Source organism: Lytechinus variegatus, chromosome 1 (assembly GCF_018143015.1).
Source record: "Lytechinus variegatus isolate NC3 chromosome 1, Lvar_3.0, whole genome shotgun sequence".
NCBI classification, from domain to species: Eukaryota; Metazoa; Echinodermata; class Echinoidea; order Temnopleuroida; family Toxopneustidae; genus Lytechinus; species Lytechinus variegatus.
Genome location: NC_054740.1, coordinates 63,762,281 through 63,786,667, shown reverse-complemented (window position 1 = coordinate 63,786,667; position 24,387 = coordinate 63,762,281). Strand labels below are relative to the sequence as shown.

General features: G+C 37.8%; 1 protein-coding gene across 1 annotated transcript in view; it reads right to left on the bottom strand.

Annotated features, from left to right (window-relative positions):
• Positions 1-23,423, bottom strand: part of LOC121419631 (zinc finger protein 704-like) — a 30,465-nt gene extending 7,042 nt beyond the window's left edge. Inside the window, exons 1-5 of the mRNA XM_041614091.1 lie at positions 22,700-23,423; positions 17,889-18,004; positions 7,356-7,502; positions 6,689-6,861; positions 973-1,073 (exon numbers count right to left, since the gene is read on the bottom strand). Of these exons, the coding sequence (XP_041470025.1) occupies positions 973-1,073; positions 6,689-6,861; positions 7,356-7,502; positions 17,889-18,004; positions 22,700-23,223 (1,061 nt within the window). The 5' untranslated portion in view covers positions 23,224-23,423. The remainder of the gene's footprint in view (positions 1-972; positions 1,074-6,688; positions 6,862-7,355; positions 7,503-17,888; positions 18,005-22,699) is intronic.
• Between the last annotated feature and the right edge of the window lie 964 nt (positions 23,424-24,387).

Below are 24,387 nucleotides of genomic sequence, written 5' to 3'. Positions count from 1 at the left end.
AAATTAATCTAATACCTCTAGCAAGTGCACAGCGATCTTGTACGTGCATGAAATATCTGCATTCATAAGTAATTAGGCTGATAAGCCCTCATCTGAAACCAGAGGCCACAACAAAGAGTGGGTACGTTGGGCAAAGCAATTTCCTTGATCGCGGGCACAATGTAACTACGCATGAAAAGTATTGCGAACTCGGCAAACATAATTCCCTCTTAATTTGCGCACAATGCTAACAGCCACCACACAGGAACTCCCATAAAATGAAGAGAGTATTATTGCCCTAAGCGCTCAACCGGCAATTAGTAAGATGTTTCTGTATAAGAGATGTTATGATGTAAATCATTGCTATGACTACTCCAAATTAAATCACATGTGGGGAAAAAGTTTGCGGGCCGAGGGATAATTGAATCACCGGCAACCGGCTTTCCTTGGCACTGATTCAGAGTGCTGCTCTTTCAAGGAGCATGACACGGTGTTTACATTTGGAGTCCTTTTATAATTCCAATAAAAAGAAACCGATCCTTCTCTTTATCCTAATTCTTTTGTGTAATATTTTCTTTTCATGCCATGTTCATCTGGCATAAAAGTGGAGTGAGCAATAATAGAAGTCAGTCTAAAAATAGCTTTCTGATATGCAGTTGGCATGGTGTGTATATCGTCCAAAACATCAACATGCATATCATAAAATTAAAATGCTGACAAAAATAGATATCTGTTCATACCATTTCTAAAGGTATTTTGAATCATATTTCTAAATTCTATTCATGTCTCATTTATCTGGCATACAAAATGTAATGGGGGCGGGGTTATAGTGGGTTTTTTTTTTGTTCCTTGGTGACAATCCTAAACAACATGAATTTATTCCTCATGCTACCTACATGTAAAAATGGCAGTAGAATGAGGATAGCCGTGTAAAAAGAACCAAGATGCAGAGATGGTGCACACATTACCATCTCCGAGGTCAAAGGTCATTACCTGAGGTGAATAGTCCTGATGTGTCTCTCAATGCCTTGGACAGTAGAGAGTGTTTTTCCGCATCCCTGCCAGGTACATTTGTAGGACGTCTTCACAGATGGCTGCAGAAAAACAAAAAAACGAAACAGAGTGTTACATAAAATCATTATTCACTATTTCAATGCGAAAACGTAGTGGACTGCTACTTAAAAAATTAACCATTCACTATCATATGCATTATGCCAATGATCCAGGTATCATCTCAAAACCTTCTTAATTTTTTCAAACAAAACAGAATCCGCAACAAATATCTCTTTCTGTGTCTAACTCAAAGCATGCACTTCAATGGCATCATGCCAATCACATAAATATTCATCCCATGACATTTCTACTTATCTCATATAATGCAGGACAGGTTTGGTGAGAGAGTGGTATAAGATCTTGTAATTAATACACCATACACGCACTGGCCACTTGCCAATAGCGTTTGGGTACCAGTCTCTTTCACATTCCACTCAAGAAATATTGCTTTAATTCATGTGATCTCTAGGTTTCTATTCTCGCAAACACAGTTATCATAACAAATCTATCATTGTGATCCCAAAAACAATATCTATTGGAAACCAAGACTGAATAAAGTCCAGCTTTGAAAATATTAGCTGAAATAAGGCAATTCCCCTTTTTTCAATGAAGAATTAAGTCAAAGTTTGTGCTAAGAAACATTCTTAATTCAATATCTTTTTAAGTTTCGATGGTGTCAAGTGCTGGTTCAAAGTTTGAAGGGGAAATTTGTAAAGATAATTTTTCCGTATTTATTATATGTGAAAAAACAAGAACCCCCCTCCCATCTTCTCTTTTTCCAAACGTACCCCTTCTCTTTCTGGATTCTATCAAATTTTACTTTACTATCATCACACAAATATGGACAAGCAACTTGCCACATCTTCTTGTAAAAACAACGCAGTTCTTGGGGAGAGAGATCATCTTTCCATTTTCCCCACTTGCTGAGGTTTTCTTCCTATTTTTGGCAACCACGTTCTACTTATGTGTCAAGACCCCATGTCATCCCACTGCGTGCCCTAATGTATCTCCTTACCGGGCTATTCCAACGATCCTTCTTACCCCTTTGGAAATACAATGTTGGTATTCTGCACAGCTCAGGAACTGGAGCCCGTTTCACAAAGACTTACAATTACTGTAACCTTGCCATTCTGTAAAATCCAACGAAAACCTTGATTGTGATTGGCTGTTGATCAAATTTCCATGGAAGTTGGCATAATGCTACAGAGTTGAAATAATTGTAATTCTCCAAGAAACATGCCCCAGATCATGACTATAATGAATACTTAAATCATTTGCTGGTATCCATACAATTTATCACCAAGAACGATTTGCCTATAACATCTAATTATAGATTTTATCACTTTGTTTGAAATCAGAGGAATAAGGATTCGTCACACAAAGAGTTGAAATTAAATGCACCTCTAAGAATCAATTGCAACTGCATATTCAACCAATCAAAAGCCTGCATTCAGGATTTGCACTTGATTTTTCAAGTTACGTTTTTAAAACTCCCTTTCTTTAACAGGCCTTTGATACAAATCTGTCTGTTCAAAAGGAAAGAAAAATTCATCTCGGGATTATTATTTTTGTTTTAATTCAACCAGGCATTTACTTATCTCACTATTGAAAGTATTACATCATTGATCTTGCACGTCGTTTGAGTTTTCAACATTGGGTTACTAAAGCGCATCATTACGATAGGCCTACCTAACATACTGCATTGAATTGAATAATTCAACTATGGATACTATACTACATATGAGATCTTTTATAATGACAATTAAAAAATAAAACACATCTGTTCAAATGAACAGAGACATAGTGATCAAATTACACTTGACTGTGACACGCAGAGCCTTACTAATTCCTTATTCAGAGAACAATAGTTGTTTCGTAGGGAAGAAGGTCAGTTGATGAACTAACATTTGGCAATAGAACATGGATCAATACACACAGAGAGAGAGAGAAAGAGATAAAATAACCACGGAAGATTACATTTATTTCGAATTGAAAGTGAAGGTGAAGAAATTAAATTTCTTTTCTTATGACACAATTTGAAACAACATCTATTTAAACAAAACATAGTGATTGATTTCTACACAACTGCGACATGATGAGCACTAATACATGATAACCAAGCACAGTTCATTGTTTCAGAGAGAAGTAGGTCGGATTGCTGAACTTTCGATTGCCAATAGGACATGGATCGAAAGAGTGCGAGAGGATGAGAGCGAGAGAAAAAAGGGAGGAAATAAACAGTTATTCAAATTGAAGGTGAAAAAATATGCAGTTGTTTGAATTAAAGATGAAGTCCATCCCGAGTTCCTGACATTATATCAGTTTTAATAAAAACAGACAAAATGAGGAACATTATAATGGATTTTACACGTGCATGTAAAATAACAACATAACTGTATTGTCAGATTTTACCTTTACATTTACAAGTTACAACCTCTCTCAACACTCTTTAAGGATATTTAATTAAAAAATAAAGTAAATTGAATGAAAACAGAAAATCAATCTGCTTGAATTTACATTGAAGAAAACAGCTCAATCTGCAAGTATGTAATCAAGCATTTTTTACTGTGAATAATGGAGAAGGACACGTTTTTATTTCCATATGTGATTATTACAATATTATAGCAGTCATTGAAAGTCTTCTCCATGTTTCATTGACTGTGAATCAAGCATTTAGGGAAGTGAAAATATTATTACCCTATCACATAGCAGATGCCATGATTCAATGTGAGAAAGAAATATATTTACGAACAATGAAACTTGAAATACAGAATTTTTTTATATCTCTGCATTTGACTAGCTGCTTCGTTGATTTTGTCACAGAAATTTAGCTTCATATGCTGAAGAAATTTTTGTAGAATGAAAATAAGACCCTGGATAAGCAATAGAAGGGGACCTAGTTATGATTTGGAAGTCTGTTTGTATTCAGCGCCATGTTTGAAAATAATCGCACCCTGGTTTACCAGTCGCTAAACTCTTCTCTATGCATTTTAATTTGCTCATCAGTAGACCAGAACGCACCTGGAGTTATGAGCTTGAATCATTGCCATCAATTTATCGTCATTCTTCTTCTTCTCATTTTCTCTGATCCTTAACTTCAGGTTTTCATTATTTAACATAATAAATGAACTACTGGTTTGTGAATTCGGCATCCTGAACAAATTGGGTTGAGAGGGGTTTTTTTTGTATTCTGTCCAATATCATTTCACCGATATGGATTATGCCCCAAATGAAAAGTGTTTTTTTTCTTAAGTGCACAAAGTAACCCCTTACATTTGATTAAAAAGAAAACTACTCAACTTTCATTGATCACAATACATTTATGCACTTTAATGATGCCTTCTTCTCTATTACATCTTAAGACCAGAAAAAATTCATTACTTGGTAATCATGGGCCTAGTACTTGAATCTCACATGGTTAATCGCATATAAGAAATAGGATTTACAAAGTGCTTGTGTCATAATAAATGTGCATTAAGGGACTATTTTGGCTACATCAGTTAATGGGAGAGACTCCACAAAATGAAATACATGTAGTATTACATATTATAGGGCCTAAGAGAGTTAACCCCCCCCCCCCCGACCTTCATCATTGTCACCTCCACCATCTCAACAAAACAAAAAATAATGACCCATCGTCACTTCTTCATTGTCCCAAGAAGAAAAGAAAAGAAAAAGAAGTCTATATTTGGGCTCATCAAATTCAAGAAGAATGAAAACCTGGATCTGTTTTCCCAATCCCTTTCTTTGATCTCCTCTCAAATATGACGAAGCCCAGATGGTCCTATTACCTATATGTAGGCAGGGATTTCATACAATACTGTTCTTTTAGGCTGGCAGTGTACACAGCAACACACACACAACCAACACACACTCAATAGAAGATCAACTGAACAAGTGCCTGGGAAATAGTAGTTGCAGATATCAGACATATATCTATTCTGTTCTTGACAGAAATACTAAATCAACAGATATCAAGATGAATTTGATACAGATATAAGGGTTTCCCTTCATTTCCTGAACACTTTATTTTTGAGAAAAAAATGACAAATTGGTAATTATAACACTATTCAATTTGTTGATCTATATGCATCTGATGAAATAGACTACTACACCTGCCTCTTGTGGGCAATGCAGGGGTGTGGCAGCTAAACCTATGTTTCCTGAATGTTGATTGGCTGTGCTGTTCAAAGGTCATTCTACTGGGTCATTGTAATCAACCTTAGTCTACTATTTCAGACTACCATAGTGTAAATGTTGTGGCACCCCCCCCCCCTTTGCTACAGACCCCGGTGTCTGCCTTTCTGGGTTGTATCTCTTCTTTACTTTCCATTTAAGCTATAGTACTCTCTCATAATCAAATCTGAATGTTTATTATGAAAAAAGACCCCACTACATTTGTGGGAGCATGCTTCGACTGCTTTTCGATAAAAAAAATGCACATTCTGTTTCAAAATCAAATTTTTACAAACCTATGATTAATTGTTCATCCCCTGGAATTTCATCTACACATGTAGGCCTATAATACTGTTTGATGAGGGGAAGGCTTGAAATTCATCAGTTTAGGGGGGGCATACAATTTAAAAAAAATTAAGACAAGGCCAATAAACCAGAATGGTGCTGTTTTGCTCTAAAATGGTAAAAAAAAATTAACAGCCATACCGTTCCGGTATTTAGCAGACTAGAACTTATTCAATTTCATAGTTACATGCATGTCTCCCCCATTCCTGCTTTAAATCCTAACTCCCTATTCCTGCTTTTCTGAACAGATATATGCTGAAAGAAAAATAAAACTTAGGACCAGTCACCAGTAATATGGGATTACATGAAATACATTCCCCTAATCCAATGGGATTTTATAAACTCGAGAAGGGCAAGGGCAAATGGGTACATTGCAGCCAACGATAAAACCAGTTCTTTGGCTGAAAGCATGAATGCAGAGTTTGTTGAACCTGTGAAGAATAAAACCTGGCACCCCTAAAGATGAAAAATGGAGCAATCCGTTTTTTTGTTAAATGATCTCGTACTCATGGGACAAGTTATGGAAAATTTATGATGAGGTGCAACAATTATGGGGGGGATGTCATTGAAATAAAACACTTTACAGGGAATCAAGACATTGATAATGCAAACATGCAAATAATCAATCTGGGAAAATTCAGATAGTAATTTTATAAGTAAGCTCCAAAGTATCATTAGCTAACATATTGACAATTTGACATAGATTCTTGCTTCATTTAAACTAAGGGAAAGTGCTCGAAATGTATAGTCTCTACTACAATTTACATTGGACGACCCTATGGGAATTCCTGGGGCTCTTTTCTAAATTTTTCAGGGCTTTTAGGAACATTTGGGGGGCAAATTTGCCGCGAGCTGCCATTTTCCACAATAAGTTAGTGCAAGATTTGTGATCTCTATTTGTGCTAAATCAAATTCTCAAGCATTTAGTTTACCAATCAGCTACGGTTGAAATCTGATCTCTGTAGATTCAAATGTTTTGTTCACAGCGAGCATTTAAATGCAAACTTTGTTATTCGTCAAAATTTGATTGGGTCATATAGATATAGCACACAAATGGTCACCAGTCATGGATTAAGCCATGCATTACCAAAACGGCCCCTTGATGTAATAGAATAATGCTTCGATCCTAACTTACCTTGAATTTTTTGGTAGGACTGTCACTGTGGAGATTGTCTTCCATTGAGAAGGGCAATCCCCCGCCACTGATGTCAATTCCTTCGTCAACCGACGAGCTGAACAGAGCCGAGGATGATGGGATAGAACCCTGGGCGGTATTGAAAGGAGGGCACGGCATGCTTTCCATATCACCTAAAAGATTACATCAAAACGTTTAATCAATCATTTTTTTAATAACAACATTCAGCTTTTTACTGTTACTTCACTATATTTCATACCCTTGAAGTATTTTTTGTCATATATGACGAAAATCTACTAATATTTAAGCATGTAGGGTATAAGTAAGTACTTAGTCAAGCCATAGACATTCATGGTTATTCAAAATTATATTTAAGAATTGTTTTACAAATCATGGATAAATTAAGTTATAAATACAAATTCATATTTGTACTAAAATTATATGAATCTAAAGAAAAAATCATTTCAATTTCCTGATGCTTTTTTTTACCCTTCTGAATTATCACAAGAAAAAACAGATAAATGAAATAAATATAATCAAGAATGAATATTGTTTCAGACTAAATTCAAGACAATGTGTAAGAAATAAAAAGACATCAGGGACAAATTAAGTGGTAGCTCAAAGTTGGGGGATCAATCTTGAAAATCATAAAATAATTACTACTTACTATTATTTGAGGATGAAGGGCTTGGCGTACTTCTCGATAGGTCCCACGTGAAGTGAGCATTGATTGACGGGGATGGACTCGGTGATATACCGGAGCTGAAGGAACTAGCTGGGGACATTGGACCTCCTCCACTCAATACACTGTCACCTAATTTCAGAAAGAAACAAAGATTTGAAGAAAAAAAATTAGATATCATTTTATATGCACATATTCTCAATTGTATAAAACTATACAAATTTGTAAAGCTGATGAAAGAATAATCCAATCGCATTTGATTCAACCCCCCCCAAAAAAAAAATTAAATTAATTAAATTAAATTAAACAAACAAGAAAAATTTTATGTACCTATTCTAAATTATGTAATACCGTATTGCATCTGGAATGCTAATAAATCCGAGATATTCAGCATAATTCTATGCTTTAAAAAATAACCAAATAAAATTCATTGTAATTTCATTGATCCATCTTGATGAAACTAGTTTTCCAAATTCTAGTACACTAACAAATAAAAAAGACATTCAGATGTTAACCACTTCCAACCTTAGATTCGAATTGAATAAAAAAAATTGGCAAACGTCATTTTAACGGCAGGAAGAACACAATCAAGTGTATGATAATGAATCATAGTTTATTAAACTGAAGATATTAAAAGTTTTGAAAGACAAGGAAATGTCATTACAACCGTCATTAAAAACACTTCAATTATCATTCAATATGTAATTATGGTAAAGAAGAAGCTCTCTGAATACCTTTCCTGAAACACACATTTAAAATGTATTTCCTCCACTCAACAAACGGCAATCATCAAGACATGAATCACTGAAAAGTAATTGATATTTTGATCACTGCAGCTTGTAGTTGTAATCACATTATGGTGAAAGTGTAATTTTAGTATCATTCGAAAAAGAACTGGAGAATATATGTATATATAATATATCACAGCAAATCTTGTTCTCTAGTGTTACTGCATGAACAAAATCCCTCCATTTGTGAGGATGCTGTGATAGATGGGTTATGATTTCCACAGTAGAAACCATATAATGAATATATACTCGCAGTCTCGAATCAGTACATTTGCAAACAAAATATTCCACTTTAAGGCCTGGTCACACCGCCCGAGCGTTGTTGGAGCGGTTGTGGAGCGGATAGAAAAAAATCATCACTGCTCGCTACCGTTAACCATTTTCGATTTCGATTGTTTTTATTTTGTTTTCGATTCATGTTTTCAATTTATTCCCCAATTTTGTGAGCAAAATTCGACCCTCTCTCCCTACCGCTCCACGACCGCTCCAACAACGCTCGGGCGGTGTGACCAGGCCTTTACTTCTTCAAGACAGCATATTCACAAGAACATTTTTCACACTTTCATTTTATCTCTTGATGTGATACAAATTATAAACAGCATTTTTTTTCAATAATATCTTTAAAAAAATCTTAGCTGCAGAAATATCCTTAAAATGTGTTTTTTATTTGAAAAAAAATTGCTGATATTCATCATAACACCCTCTTACGCCAGAGGGGTATTTCATAAACATTTCTTGTCTAACAAGTAGTCAGATAAGACAACTTTCATTGATTTTTCCTGGGTAAAATCATCAATATTATGCTGTCAGATAAAACATCCAACAAGTCTTCTAATGCAACACTCCCCAGTTACATGTAAGTCCTGTATAATTTAGATTCAGATTGAGAAATAGTTTCGAACAAAAAATTAAATAATCATCATCATGAAGTAGTTTGGACATAAAGCAGAGGTAGAGGGACGGGATGGAAAAAAAGATTAAAAAAGGACTAATATAAACTGCCATTGATTGATTTCGCAGCATTGATTGATTCAGAAGAACTTTCCTTTCAATAATCACTGTCCAAAAGAATGGTCACAATGAAAGCAATTAAAGCAAATGAGGTTAAAAGGGACTGAGTGGGATATTGATCGCTTCAAGGAACAATCAGATAATACGCCTGAAACCTATAGTGAGAATTGGATCAATACGTAGCTTGAAATCAATTTCTCAGGATGCTTTTGTTCGTGACCTCATCGGGCTCGTCCGGTTATTCTTGCATGGGCAATAAATAGATGTGTGCGGTTTTCATATAGCCTGTCAAGGCAGAGTATACCACTTCCATGACTTTGCTCCATCAGTTACATTGAATGACAAGTTGGAAAGGAGATGATCCTCTCTAGAAAGTTGAAATTACATATATAGCCCTTTGTTGATATTATACTGTTGATCTAATCATGACTCATCTTTTAACCGGGGATTTCATCTTCTAACTTTTCTGTTCAATATTCTAACAACATTTTCTTTTTTTTAATATTTGGGTCTGGAGACCGGACATGTTTTTGGTTCCTCAACAACGATAGGCACATATAAAGCAAATATGATGTGTGTTTTTGTTCATGCTGTGGCAAGTATTTGTTTATTTGCTTTCAAGTTCTGAGAAAGTTGAATGGTGAAGAGGTGTATTCATCCGTAGCCCCATTACGTCAGCACGAGACACCATCAATAGAGGGACAAAAGAAAAGGGATAGCTTGATCGGGAAGCACCGCAATATCATCACCTGATCCGGTCAGAACAGGAAAACTGACAAAACAATAACTGCAAAAGGTCTGATCATGTGATTGTCATTGATAGCATTTGAAAGGCCTAAATATATTCCATTCTTAGGCATTTTGGCATGCTTTTTGGATATATTTCTCAGGATTGGAGTCTTTTCCGGAACCCAGAGACAGATGTGAACGATCAGCAATAGACTGCTTGATAAAACATGATTGTCTCCTACCCCCCCCCCCCCCCATTTCATATTAAATGTGAATCCGATAAATGACCCACAGGCCTCTATGTACATATCTTCTACTCTTTCTCTTCCCCTAAGGGAAGAGAAAAGAGATGATCATCTACCGTTTTCAGAAACCGTATCAGCATTTCAGCGCCTCTCTCTAACCTGTCACATACTGGTATATACATGCCCTAAATTTCCCTTGACTGGATGCAGTGGTAAAGAAATAAAAATAATCACTTTGACAAGTTCATTCTGATTTATCGCTCTTCAAAAATAATCTGAGGTGACTAGAATCTCATCATTCCATGGCATGATCCTTCAGGCCAAATAGCTGTAACTTTCAATTTCAGTTATTGATATACAAAGAGTAAGGCCTATATATTCATGGCACACTGCTATCATTACAAGCTGAAATATCTCCAACACTATAGAGATCATGGATATGATGGGGGAAAATAAGTCTACATGTAGGTAAATAATGGATTTCAAAATTTGATATCCCTTGCCTTTCACAAAATTGCTACCTTCATTTTTCAATTTGACAAATTATTTGTTTGTCTTCGTGGGTATTATGGTATTGAGGCAAATGGGGGATAGTAAAGATGTCATAAAATGATTGTCATTAAATACCTCTGGCCTTAACACTAGGCGAATGCTCTTAACTTAAAAAACATACACCCTGAAAGGGTCTGCTTCGGGTCGATGTAAATATGAAATAAAAATCATAATCGGGTATTATGAGGCCTGAACAAGTTCTCATGATTTAACTGGTATTCTGGTGATAGAGGCATTCAGAATACACCTAATATATCAGTAATCTTTCCTTTTTTGGTACCCTCCATTTTTAGTACCCATCGATCCACAAGGCAGTAAAATTTGCTTTTATTAATTCACAACAGAACAAACACCTTGTGATCCTAAGGCAAGCGTCCCAACTATTTTGATCAAAATCATTCTGAAAATCCAAAATTGTGCAAGTTACGGCGCACTGGCCACACCAGCAATTCAGTAGAAAAAGGGGTATATACCCAACCGTTGCAAACAAATAATCATTACAATTCGAGAATTTAAAATAAACTGGAAAAAAATATCTTTGTAAACAAAATCAAAGGTGCCTACTTTTTCTGCAGAGTTGCAGTTTGAAATAAGTGAAAACACTTTTTATAGTGTTTAGGTGTATTATCATATCATGATCTCCACTTGGTACCACTCCCTAAACCTCCTGCGTAGATCTAGGTATATGTAACCGAAGAGGTTTCTGGCACAGCCTCAGAACACAGATTTTAAGGTAGATCTGACATGTGCAGTATAGGGTTATATGGTGAAATAAAAGATTCTACATGCAGTCCTGAAGCAAATTGATGATTGGACATCAGACTGCATGCTTTTTATTTCTCCTCCGCTGGAAAAAAATTGGTAAAAATATAGCCTACACAAAATTCATCAACATCTGAGTATCACAATTGAAATAATCCCCATCCCCCACACTTCCTAAATTTGTTCATTTAATCCCCCAACTTTTTTTTCTGAACATACAGTACATACAACATCATTCATGTTACATTATGGGTGGATTGATAAAAAATGTAGCCTTTAACCTGTTTCTACCCCCCCCCCTATATAATCATTCAGACACCATTTTATTGATCCCACCCCCTATCTTTGGAAAGTCACAACTACCTTACCACCCCTTCACATCATTCCAAAAATACACCTGGGGAGAAAGAAAAAAAAGTTTTTCATCTCTTATTTCTGTCCCTGGAAGGAATATTTAGCCCATTTCAAGATGGAAACTTGCTGGGGTCAAATTGATGCATGACCCCCATCGCTATTCTGCTAGTTTTAATAAATAGACCCTGATCACAAACAGCCACTTCACCCCCCCCCCCTTCACCCAATGCGAGTACTTTTTCTTGTAATGATTAATCCGTTGAACCAGTAGGTAAGCTGTGCTTCTGTTCATAGCCACACTTTACACCAGAGGTACATTGCTTGGCAGACCACGAACAATTCCATTTGCATCTACCGGGTCATATTCAACCAACCCCTGGGTGGGGAGGGGCAAGCATAGATTGATGTCTTGCTTTCACGATTTTGAACTCCAACAGGCGAATCAGAACCACTGGGCCCAAAACCATAATGATGCACTTATAAACATCTTTCATCAACAGTTCTTTGAGGTCTTTAACAATTGGATATTGTGTCATGGAATGTATTCACTCTGTTATGGACATTGTACGTTTAGAGCCCCCCCCCAAAAAAAAAAGGTAAGGGCATACAATACTTGCATGAAGAGTTAAAATCATGGGAAAGCACTCCTTCAAACACCATGTCCTTATACTCGGACATAAACAATATCTTCCAGATTCCAAAAGGGTCTGAATACATAGCCTAGATTTGGCTCAAAAGGGATTGGTTTCCTGCCTTTGAAAACACGAAAACAACACAGGGAAGCGGTAGGAATACCAACCAACCGGCCGGCTTTCAACAACTAAAAACTTGGCAATAGTCGAGTAGGCCTATAATACATGTATGCATGCAAAGCAAGCAGCATATAATCTGGTGGATGTCTTGTAGCAGGCTTTAATACACCCGACTCCTGCCATCAACATTTCGGTCACTGATTATCACAGACCATTTAACAGAATACTTCCAAACGAAACAATCATAAGTGAAAACATCAGTATAACCATGTGTTAGTAGGTCCATGGTATAACTGACCTCAGATACTAGAAAGTAGTAGTAATGAATAAGACCTGCCTTCTAATGTATGTCCTTTTTGAGGACAAGGGAACATAGGGGAGACCGGGGTTAGTTGGAACATGGGGTTAGTTGGAACATGGGGTAAGTTGAAACATTGTAAGTTTCTTTAAAACGCCTGTAAAATAGATTTATGCAATACTGCCCTCAATTTATTGCAATAAAAATTCAACACTATTGTATTATTAATAGCAATGAATTGAGGGCAGTATTGCATAAATTTATTTTACAGGCATTAAAGAAAATTACAATGTTTCAACTTACCCCATGTTCCAACTAACCCTGGTCTCCCCTACCTTTCGACCATTCTCTGTGTTTTGGCAATGAACAAAATACAACTGTAATGCTAGATGAGTGTGTCACCTTGCAAACTCCACTCCGCTGCCCCCTCCCCTACCCCAAGGTAAACCACACTAGCTCCGTCCAAGTTGATGGAGCCTCTGGATATGGTGCAGGGCACCGATTTAAATCCACACAGCTGGAGTCTTCCACAGAAATATCCAGTTACCCCCAACCTGCATTCCAAAACTGCCACTTCTACTTCTTAAAGAAATATGGTGAAAAGAATATATAACCTCCTAAAATATTGTAAAACCTAAATAATATTGATAATATAACAGAGTCATTTAAAAAGAAGGGTTGCCCCTTTTTTTTATTTTAAGTAAGAAGTGCATAGACTTGGTTTTAAAATAGGCAGTAAGAGCACAACCTCAAAATTAGCATGAAGTGAATTGACTGACGTACAGGACATTCATTGGAATTCATACTTGTACTAAGCCTAAATAAAAGTCCTAGAAACCTGATTTACCTAAAGCACATAATTATAGGCATATAACTATAATTTGAATGTAAAATGGAAATTAAAAAAAACTACAATTTGAGAAAAACGATTCATTATAAGGAATAAAAGGAATGAAGTAGGCTCATGTAAAGTGAAACACTTTCAAATATACAATTCTGTAAATAATCCATTTATTTCTACAATGTATCATTTATTATCAGACATATATACATATATATGTATGTACATGTAATAAATCTAGGCTTATTCAGCATAAGGTTACCATGGTACAAACAAAAAGCTTCATGGTAGAATTTATGAAGAAATGCAAGATACCATAATAATGTCTTTCCATTATCAGGGCATTTTACATTTTAGGTCATGTAGGAATCAGCCCCTATAATAATTAATGTATTATCATTCCTTTGTTGTTGAAAGATTGACATACATACATGTGATTTACCTCAGTTCACATGCAATAAAGGGCCTTTTCACATGTGTATCTGAAATCGTCATTATAATGATGATTGCAATCCATCTTTAGTAACATCGGACCTTTCTCACAGAAAACATAGTTTGAGTAAATGGAACTCACCTCTGAAGTAGAGTTAGAATTCGTGATTGTGATTAGCATTCGTGACTCTAGTTTGGTTTCACACATGCTAAAAATTTGTCACTAGCCTTATTTTTCACTGGAATCATCATTCAAATTACAATTTTTACCATGTGAAAGAGTGGAAATTGATCGGTGGGGAAAAACACATACAACAATGCTTATTGCATATTTAGCTAGCCCTGTGGCAGCATGCAAACCATAATTATTTGTAGAGAAGAATACTTGACAATATTGATAAGCTTTCATTGCGTAGCAACACAACTTTCAGTTTTGGATCATCAAGCACCCATTACAAGGTCAGCCTTCAAGCATCTAGTAGAAGTGCCAATTGCTTGCTTCGTGGTCGACCATCATTGGTCAAGCAGCAATGACCATGGCATGGCCATCAAACAAAGAGATTCGATGAGGTCAACTAGCTGGGGAACTGGACAAGCAAAGATGAGGTCAGTTTAGACCTTGAAGTAAACATTAGGTGGTTTCAGACCGCCTCGAAGTTCGCCAGTTCCAGGTATTCTCTGATCGGGAAATTTACCTCGATCAGAAAATACCAGGTATTTTGGTAATGTGAAAGCAAACTACGTGTAATTTCCCCGAAAGAAAATACCCGCTAAATAGTAGGTACTTGGCGAAATTACGAGAACTTTCGTGGGGATTTTTCCAAGGTCGCAGGTATTTTGGCGATGTGAAAGCAAATTACAGGAACTTTTATCCCAGCGTGTCGTTGGGCGCGGCGGCGTGGGTGGCTGCTGGGCTAGTGATTTTGAATCTCCCGCCTTGCCTGCTTATCAGACCACACTGCGCATGCTCGTAACTACGGGAACTTATCCCGAAGGATGTGTTTCGGGGCGGTGTGAATGCAGGAATAATTAACGGGTATTTTTTAGCCTTAAAAAGTTCTCGTAATTTAACGGGGATTCTTGTGATCGAGGCGGTTTGAAACCGCCTATGGTATATATAAAAGGGTGGTGGTGGGGTGGGGTAAGGGGACCATACAGACCATACTGCAACAGGTCAATGATTTGGTAAGGGAGGGGTGAAAATGTTTCTGAATTTGTACCATTTGCAGAAGATTAACGAGAGGGGGACACAATTCCCCAAACAGTATAATATTTCTCATTTTAAATAGATAACCAAGTTTCTCGTCATTGAAATTTCCTTACTATAGTGTATTGGTGGTGATGGGGGGGTGCAAAGCCGCAAATTGCAGAGGGTGGTCTCGCCCCCCCCCCCATGCACCAAAAATATGAAAAATTGCCATGCCTGGTTATAACAAACTTGTCTATATATTAATGTTTACCCAAATGTGGCTTGCAAAACATTCTGTCCCTGATTTGTATTGTGTTTCAATGCCAGAAAATATTTTCTTCCTGATAGCATAATGGGTGTCTCTTTAATGAGTGTGTGGTCAATAATTGCAAGGTCAATGGTCATTTGATGGTCATTTATATGGCAATAATCATAGCTGCAATCTGTTCCTGAAAGCTTGGAGGACAAACATTAATAGTCTTTGCAAAATAGACCCAAATTATTATTATTATATAGGAAAGCCCTTACAAGGAACTACTGATGACCAGCCTATAGGCCTATATGTTTAATGTTTAGGCAATAGAATCATCACTGGGTCGGTCTTGCTTTCCGTAACTGCATGTGATTTTGGCAATCCTCTTACTTTCATGCACATAAACATAGGCCCATCCATTATAACAAAACAGAAACTACAATATTATCATATTGAATCATCAATTAAATTTCATGGTACCTGTATTTATTCCATATTTCTTCTATTTTATTTCATCATTTGTTTTGTTCCAAGTTTCCATATGTACTTGGTACTATTTTTACCAACAGGTTTTGAATATGATGTGGTCCCAAGGAAGGGGGACATGTTGTCCTATCTCTTTTTAAGGATCTACTCCATTAATAATATTAATTATAGTATTGTTTGGCTTAATAATGTTACAACAAAACCCTTGCTGTTGTACTACTAGCCCCCCCCCCCTCCCTGTCACATTAAAAAGTAAGAAGCATTTATATAGCGCCATCTATCTAGAAATATTCTATTCTGAGGCACGTTGTTATTATTACCCTCACTTTAGCTCGAGCTGCCTTTCAGTGCTCATGCATTCAAGGAATTAATCCTGCCAGTATTACCACCTCACCCGGGTTGAGTGCAGCACAATGTGGATAAATTTCTTGCTGAAGGAAATTACGCCATGGCTGGGATTCGAACCTACAAACTTCTCTTTCAAAGTCAGAAGACTAATCCACTGGGCCACAACGATCCACATGAAACCCAAACGGGTCTGTAGTGCGAGTCTATATCCCACCACTCATACCAAGTCATGTGATGTTTTTCACCCAGGTCTCTTCATCATTTTGCTCAGCATTTGTGCAGCTGGCCCAATTCCACCAGAGGTCATCCACTGCTGAACACATAAATTGCCTTGAGCTTGACATACTTGCATTCAGACCTCGCCACCACAATTGTCCGCAAATGATCCATAATTCACACATGAACCTCATCACCGGCTGCATTCTCGCCACAGCACTTCCTTTCCACAATACATCAGATTATAATAGCATGATTACTGTCATCATTGCACATTGCAATTCGTAAACATTATATTATGTTCACAACTTTACATCTTTTCATTACAAGTAGTCTGAAAATAAAGACTGGGCATCAAGAGCAAGGTCAACATGAATGCTGAGAAGGTTGTGCTTGAGATAAATCCCTGCACCATTTAGCTTAGGTTTTATTTAAGTGTTACACCAGAAATTCATGTTTGCTGTGATAAATGAATATCTTACATTAATAATTTCCAATGATTTCTTTAGTCTACTATCGTCCCTGAACTAAGACACAATATCATCTCCATCAGAGGCATACCTAGGATTTTCCACGGGGGGAAGGCAAAACCGTCCGGCGAAAAAATAGGACAAGCCACAAAAAAAAGGTCTTCAATCATGAATAAAGGATTTCGTACAAGAATAAAAATCAACAAGCCAAAAAAAAAAAAGAGGTTTTCAAGCTCGTCGGGGGGGGGGGGGGGCAGGGATACGTGCTTTGCATAGGTTGTGACTCGTCAGGGGGGCAGTCTGCCCCCCGTAGGTACACTAGTGATCTCCATACATACAAACACGTTAATTTATCCATATAATTATGTATGTTTTTCCATTCAAATCAAGCAAAAATGGTCTTTTAATATGCCTCACAGCCAATGGCTGAATAAGAACATGTATACAATTCACAATAAAAATGACACTTTATGTACAAACATGAAATCATATAAGTGGAATATAATTACTTGATATTATTTCTTATATAATTTATGTTTATTTAAGGGCTTGTTGCCCTGATCAATAATCTGGGGGTGTTTCATGAAAGTTGTCAGCACTGACTAAATTGTCGGTGCTGACTATTTCACTGAAATCCTTCGTTTCGATTGGCTGTGAGGCACTTGCCTCTGACTGTGACTATGGTAAATGTCGGAGAAAGCTAACTTCTCAGAATGTCAACTTTCATGAAATGCTCCCCAGATGTTATTCCAATGTTTGTCAAGTATCAAGAGAAGACTAAGAGATGCTCACCTGAAGGATTCCTCTCTCTGTCAACTTTAGGACTACCAAAGAGACTAGTTAACACCATGGCTGCCATCACGTCATCCATCGGTGGCTCAGCCTCATGGGTCTTCTGCGTTTTGGCACTACACGGGTTAATCAAAAATGAGAATAGAAATCTGTGTCATCAAGGCTTTTTTCTTAAAGTTATACAAAGTTCTGGGCTAGGCATACATGCATGTGGAGTCACAATCAACGAACTTCACCAAAAGGCCAAGGGAATGGTAACTATTTTTTTCTTTTTGTTTAGCGATTTTTTAAATATTTTATATATGGGGGGGGCTATCTGCCTTACCCCATAAACATGTATTGTATCATTGCGAACATTAGTTTCCTTTTCTTAGCATGCCAGAAAAATTCCATGTTTTATGGGATTCCTGTATTATTTGGTGCATATGTGCAATAGCATGTAAAGACTTTATTTGTTCGTTCATCATCCCACTGCTGCCACCGGTTGTGGAGAACAACAAAACAAACCAAATGTTAAAAACCAAAATAGGGATAAATTAGACTCAATAACACTCAACGATCAAACAGAATGTAACAGGAGCAAATTCTAAAATCTTATACCCCTTTCATAAACCCAATTATGCGGCTAATAGCAGCATAATTTGGTCGTAAAATCAGAGGAGGACCAGAGTTATCCACATTTATTTTGATGCTGCTATTATAGCAGCATCAGGACCAGATTTTGACTTTATGAACGCATTTCCAAATAATGCAGATAATTGCCATGGTGCGGTCACAAGGTCATCCTTTTCCAACACAACCACATCGGAGGGGCCGTGTGCAGTTGTCATGACGATTATCTGCGCTCGTAAAAATAGTGCGGATTATTTTCAGAGTTTGAAAACGCAATTTTTTTTTTTAGGAGGATGGGTGTATGAAAAGGGTATTAGAGTCCAAAGACAGAGGAAAATGAAGAACTCATGAACTCATCTCAACAAAATCTTTTCTGTGCTGCTTTTATCAAAAGCAAATGAGTTTTGTAATCATGTTGCACATAATCCTTTATTCTAATTGAATCATCCAATTCTTAGGTTTACACATGCCTGCCCCCTTCCATTCTTCCAAGATCGCTGATAGATCAAATGTGTCTGGTGATTCTTAAAATGCCTTCATCACTGATCATTTGAACTTGGGTTTCAGAGATTCCAAAGATACCAAGAAATGTCATCAACAAGCAAATTGGTTTGAAATATCTAGCCCATGGATGAACTTGTTGGTCCCCCTTCACATCATTCATCTTGTATGTCACTGGGGTGGTGGGGGGAACTCTTGACAGACACATCCGGAATGTGAGATACAATGGGAGAGAAATAGAGATGAGGGGAGGAGAGAGGGTAGAGAGAGGGATGGAGAATTGGTGGGAAGGGGAGGGTTCGAATGAAAAGAGTAAAAGGGTAAGATGGATAAAGAGAAAGAAATGATAAGAGCATAGAGCTATTAAAGCATAGAGCTATTAGAGCAAGGAAGGGTGAGGGGTGACTTAGGAAAACTTTGGGAGAAAGGGATAGGTAGAGAGAAGGGAGGGGAGGGGTAGTGGGAAGGGTAGGAATGGAAGGAGTTAGGATGGGGATGAGGGAAGGGAAAAATCAACAGATCGAGGGGGTGGGATGGGAACCAGGTGGGTGTTTCATAAAGCTGTTCGTAAGTTAAGAGCGACTTTAAGAACGACTGGTGATCCTTTCTTGTGGTAAATGGTATATTCCTTGGCGATGGTTAAGCACATAAGAAAGGATCTCGAGTCGTTCTTAAAGTCGCTCTTATCTTACGAACAGCTTTATGAAACGGCCCCCTGGACAGGAAAAATACCAAAAGGGGAAAAAACCATGAGAAAGATGAACAGAGAAGGGATAGGTCTCTTTTAATGATGCCATGGCCAGGTCTTTATATCTGCAATGATTGATATAGCAGAACTTTCCACCATCCAAGTTCAACCAGCGTGTAGGTTGGTATTGTTAATAACATCCCAATGTCACTTCTGCTCACAATCAGCAGTTCAGCGACCTCGTTGAGGCTGGGTGACAATCCGGTGTGATTAAGCTGTATCATGGCTGCCCATCAAAATAGCAGGGGTAGGCTTATAAATATATTTCTTGGGGCTATACGACACAATCATTTCTCACAATTTGACAATTACTTTATTCATATGAAGACATTAAAAAAAAATCATTTCAAAGATAGCACCTCAACTCTTTTGTGGCATGTGAATTTAAAAAAAAAATTAAACATGACTTGAGAGACTGAGGTTGACATGGAGATAGATGTAGGCCTAAATGCATTTCAGAATGTTTACAAATTTACCAAAACAAAAGACACTTCATTTATCCATGTAGTGAATGCTATGATAAATAAGGCAAGAAGATAATGAAATATATATATAACATAATATAATACTCATACAATTCATATCGAAACAACTTTGGAAATTCAGTGATTAACATTTCATCAACAATCAAAATAGCAACATTCTCACAAATAACCTACATACTAGGCACAACTGAATTTAGTGGGAACAACAAGTGCTCGCAATCACTGCCAGCTCTAGAATGTTCTATTCACTGGAACTTCTACTTCACCAAATACTAAATTATGATATCAACCCATATTTACCAAGTTCCTGTCAAACAATCATGACCACCAATAAAAGTGTGCAATAAGGAGTTTACCAACTTGGCATGATTCCAATAAATTTTGCTGCAAAATAAAAATCTTGTATATACAGGTATTTCTCTCTTCCGTTCCGATACAGGGTGTCGGGTTTTCAGAAGGAAAAAAGGCACAATAGCTCGCACATAATTATGACGTATTTCGCTTCCTTTCTTTGGGAGTTACCAATCTCTCCTCCGATGTTTATCAACAATACACGCCGGTAAACACGATAAGAACTCGGCGGATTATGAATACGACCTTGTTCACATATTGAGATCTGAACAGGTCATTTTGATGTTTTCGTGGGCAAGGCCGCCTTTTTAAAAGGGTGCACTTTTGTGAAATGGGGGAGGGGTTGGAGGAAGAGGCATAGCCTAAGCCTGAGTAGGATATACAAGGCCACGGCCTTGCCATCAATTCAACCCGTTGGATAGGAGGAACCACTTACAACAAAAGAAAAAAGCCAAAAGCCAAAAAGACATTCACTTCAGTTTTCTTCAAAGTGTAAACTAAAGGGGGGCACCACTTCACTACTGTATCTAAACCCCACCCGCTCCCTTCCAAACATTTAGGTTTTCAAGTTTTGTACACCGCTTCACTCCACGTTCAGAGCGATCCGACGGTTCAACCATAGAGCTATATAGCTCCATGGTTCAACCTACCAATGTTCAAAGAAAATGGCCGCCTACGCAAAATACGATCTTTAGCTGCCAAAGAGCTGGTCTTTACTCTTTACCTTCAAAGTTACTTATTATTTACATTTGACGCTGACGTCAGATCATTGAGGAGGCTGAGATGGATAACAAGAGCAAACAATGATCTGTTCAGGTTTTGTTGAGAGATGGACAAGGTTACGAATATCTAGATCACCAACGCTTCAAAATATTTATGGTTTTTGGAAAAGTCAGTTCATGATCATAACATGGTCAAACTCGAGATACAGACACTGAGTGAGTGGTTTAAGTCCATGAACTTCAACCAATATTTCATGAAAATATAGAACAGAAATGACAGAAATATATTAAAGAAAACCATCTACACTAGCTCTATGCACTAACTATCCCCCATCTTGTGATAACAATGCCATTTAATTTACCTTTCCAACTTACGAGGTCAAATAAAACCGATTTTCAATTCTGTATTGGCCTTGAAGCCTGTTTGAAAAAGGATTTATCCAAGTAAGAACGCCACGCGTACCGGCTTTATTAGTCTGCAAAATTAATCCTCTGACTGTAAGTTAACAAATGCAAACATGATTAAATGAAGGTAATGAAATACAACTGCCGATTGAAAAAAAATAATTACACCATACGCTAACGAATTTGAAATTCAAACTTTTTTTTTACATTGGTGAAATAGGCTCGAAATAACCTGGGGTGGGGAAGGTACTTATAGTACGTGGTATAAACTAGCATTGATCGAGTACGAACATGGAAGTAGTTGGAAAACTGAGCTTACATAAATATTTATGACATTGTTACTGCACCTACGAACAGACATACCAGGCAGTGCCAACATCCCCCCACTTTTACACGTCAACGTTATATTTTGATTTACTAAAAATAAAGTGTGATGTTCCAGACTAGAAGTTTAAATCCCCGGCACCCTTGATGTTTGAAAGTGACGTGTGCAAAGTTGATACTGGTAGCTCTCCATCATTTACTCTATCGTTTCACTGATTAAAGTGTCCACCGGGCAATTAACAATAATGATATCATTCGGCAATCCAGGGACTGAAAATGGCAGCGGCACGAAGAATGTCATCGATAAAACTTAATGAGTTGATGTGAATGTGAAAATGATGCATTGGATTGTTTTTATAATTATGATTCGATGGGATGGTGGGGGGGGGGGGGGGGGTGGGGGCAGACATTCATGCGACTTTGCGAGAGCGCATCAGTAATGAATGTTGTTCATCCCAATTGCCGGACTAAACACACTACAAATTTAGATGTATACCATATAGGCCCATTTACGTAATTAATTTGTGAGAGTTGGACCCTTTATAGCGCAGCCATGTTGATCTGGATGGGATTGGACGTTGGGAAGCCCTATTGGAAAGCGTTCGAAAAAAAAGGATGATCATGATGAAGACTGAAGTGATGGAAGAACAGAATAAATCTTACCTTGGACTTGGAACTTCAATGGTGGTTGATACGGGTCGCTTCTTTGGTTCTGGGCATATTTCACCGAGCCTGTCATGCCTGTTAGAGTCTGTGAGGTGATGATTATGGTGATGGTCGGTGAGTTTAACAATCTTGCGACTTTCCAAAAGTCGGACGTCGTCGAGTTTCCTCTTGAAATTCGTCTCGGAGGCATCGGCACTTTTGAGCAAAACCTCGTTCGTCTGCTTCCGATGCTTCTGGACAATGGCTTTTACTTCACGGCCATCAAGGTTTGTGTACACGGGCTGGTTGAATTTGAGATGAGTATGAGAAACTGGTAAGAATCCCGGGCCAACCATCGTGTCCGCTTGGCAGTCCATCGCGACACCGTCTTCCCGAACGACCTCGTACACGAATTCGCCGGTCGGTGTTCGGGCCTTGATGCCTCGTATCAACACGGGGTAAAAGATTCCATCCGAATACATGGCGCTGGCAAGTGTACCGATAATGGATCGCTTCGGTGTTCGCTTAGGATTTGAGAGCATGATTACACCAGCAAACTCCTTCTGAAGGAATAAATCTCACAAATTAATCTTCCAGTTCTAACTCATCCGAGAAATGTAATAACTATCTGCAAAAGTCTAACGCACGGCATGCACGTACACAACATAAATGAATTGTTTTGGAAGCGAACATGCGGAGATTGTTTTGATCTCGAGCGGTGAAAGAGATGGGCGTGACTCTAACCGGTTTAGTGAATCGGCAGCCGCTCCACTAACGCGCGCTGATTGGCTAAAGATGACGCACCCCTCATGTGATTGGCGAGTGGCTGGAGTGACGTGTGTGTATTAGCTCATGTGAAGCCAGGGTATTTTGTTTACAATCGGAGCCCGGCTTATTCGCCCTCTCTTCAGCATCTTTTATCGTTACAAATGCCAATCCTCGATGGAAAATACCTGTGTGGTGGTAGCCATATTGGAAAGCACGTGGTCCTGAAATTTTGTACAGTCGATATTGGGCTGGGATAGGGGTTGCTGCAGCGTTTGACATGCCAATGAATTATTGAACATGATTTGTTTGTCAATACTTTGATAAGCTTTTTAGTCCATCCTTTTAGTAGTAGTTGGCAATATCATCAGTGGAAACTCAGCCAGAAACTCAGCTCCGTTGCTTTATGAAAAGAAATAGATTTCAATATGCCTTCAGAAAATTACTACTCAAAGCATGCTCGAAGGACCCCCAACACCTCAGCACATGCACATACACACCATCAAAATAAACTTAGTTTCACCAAGACGACCCCCCCCCCCTTACCATTAAAATTGTTTAAAAAACTGTACTTTTGTTTCTTTTCTTCACGACCATGACAACATAAGGACATGGAACATTTCTTCTGATGGACATTTGAGTAGAGGCTTTATAGGGCCTATATGTGTCGTTTTCTTCTTGTAAATACATTAATAGAGAATTCATAAATTGTATTCTGGACATGGGTTATTGGTTATTTTTTCCACTGTGACCACACGTTCCTGATTTTGCGAATAAAAATATGACCTGCCACACGTACGCAAAATCGAGGTCCCTCTCTCTTGCGTTGAGGTGCAAGTATTGAACGTGCTCCCTCTGGTAGCCGGTGGAAACGCCGGGTCAATGTAAAGCGCCCTCAAAAAATAAAGAGACGAATGCTGGGCGACGCGAATGCTAAAATC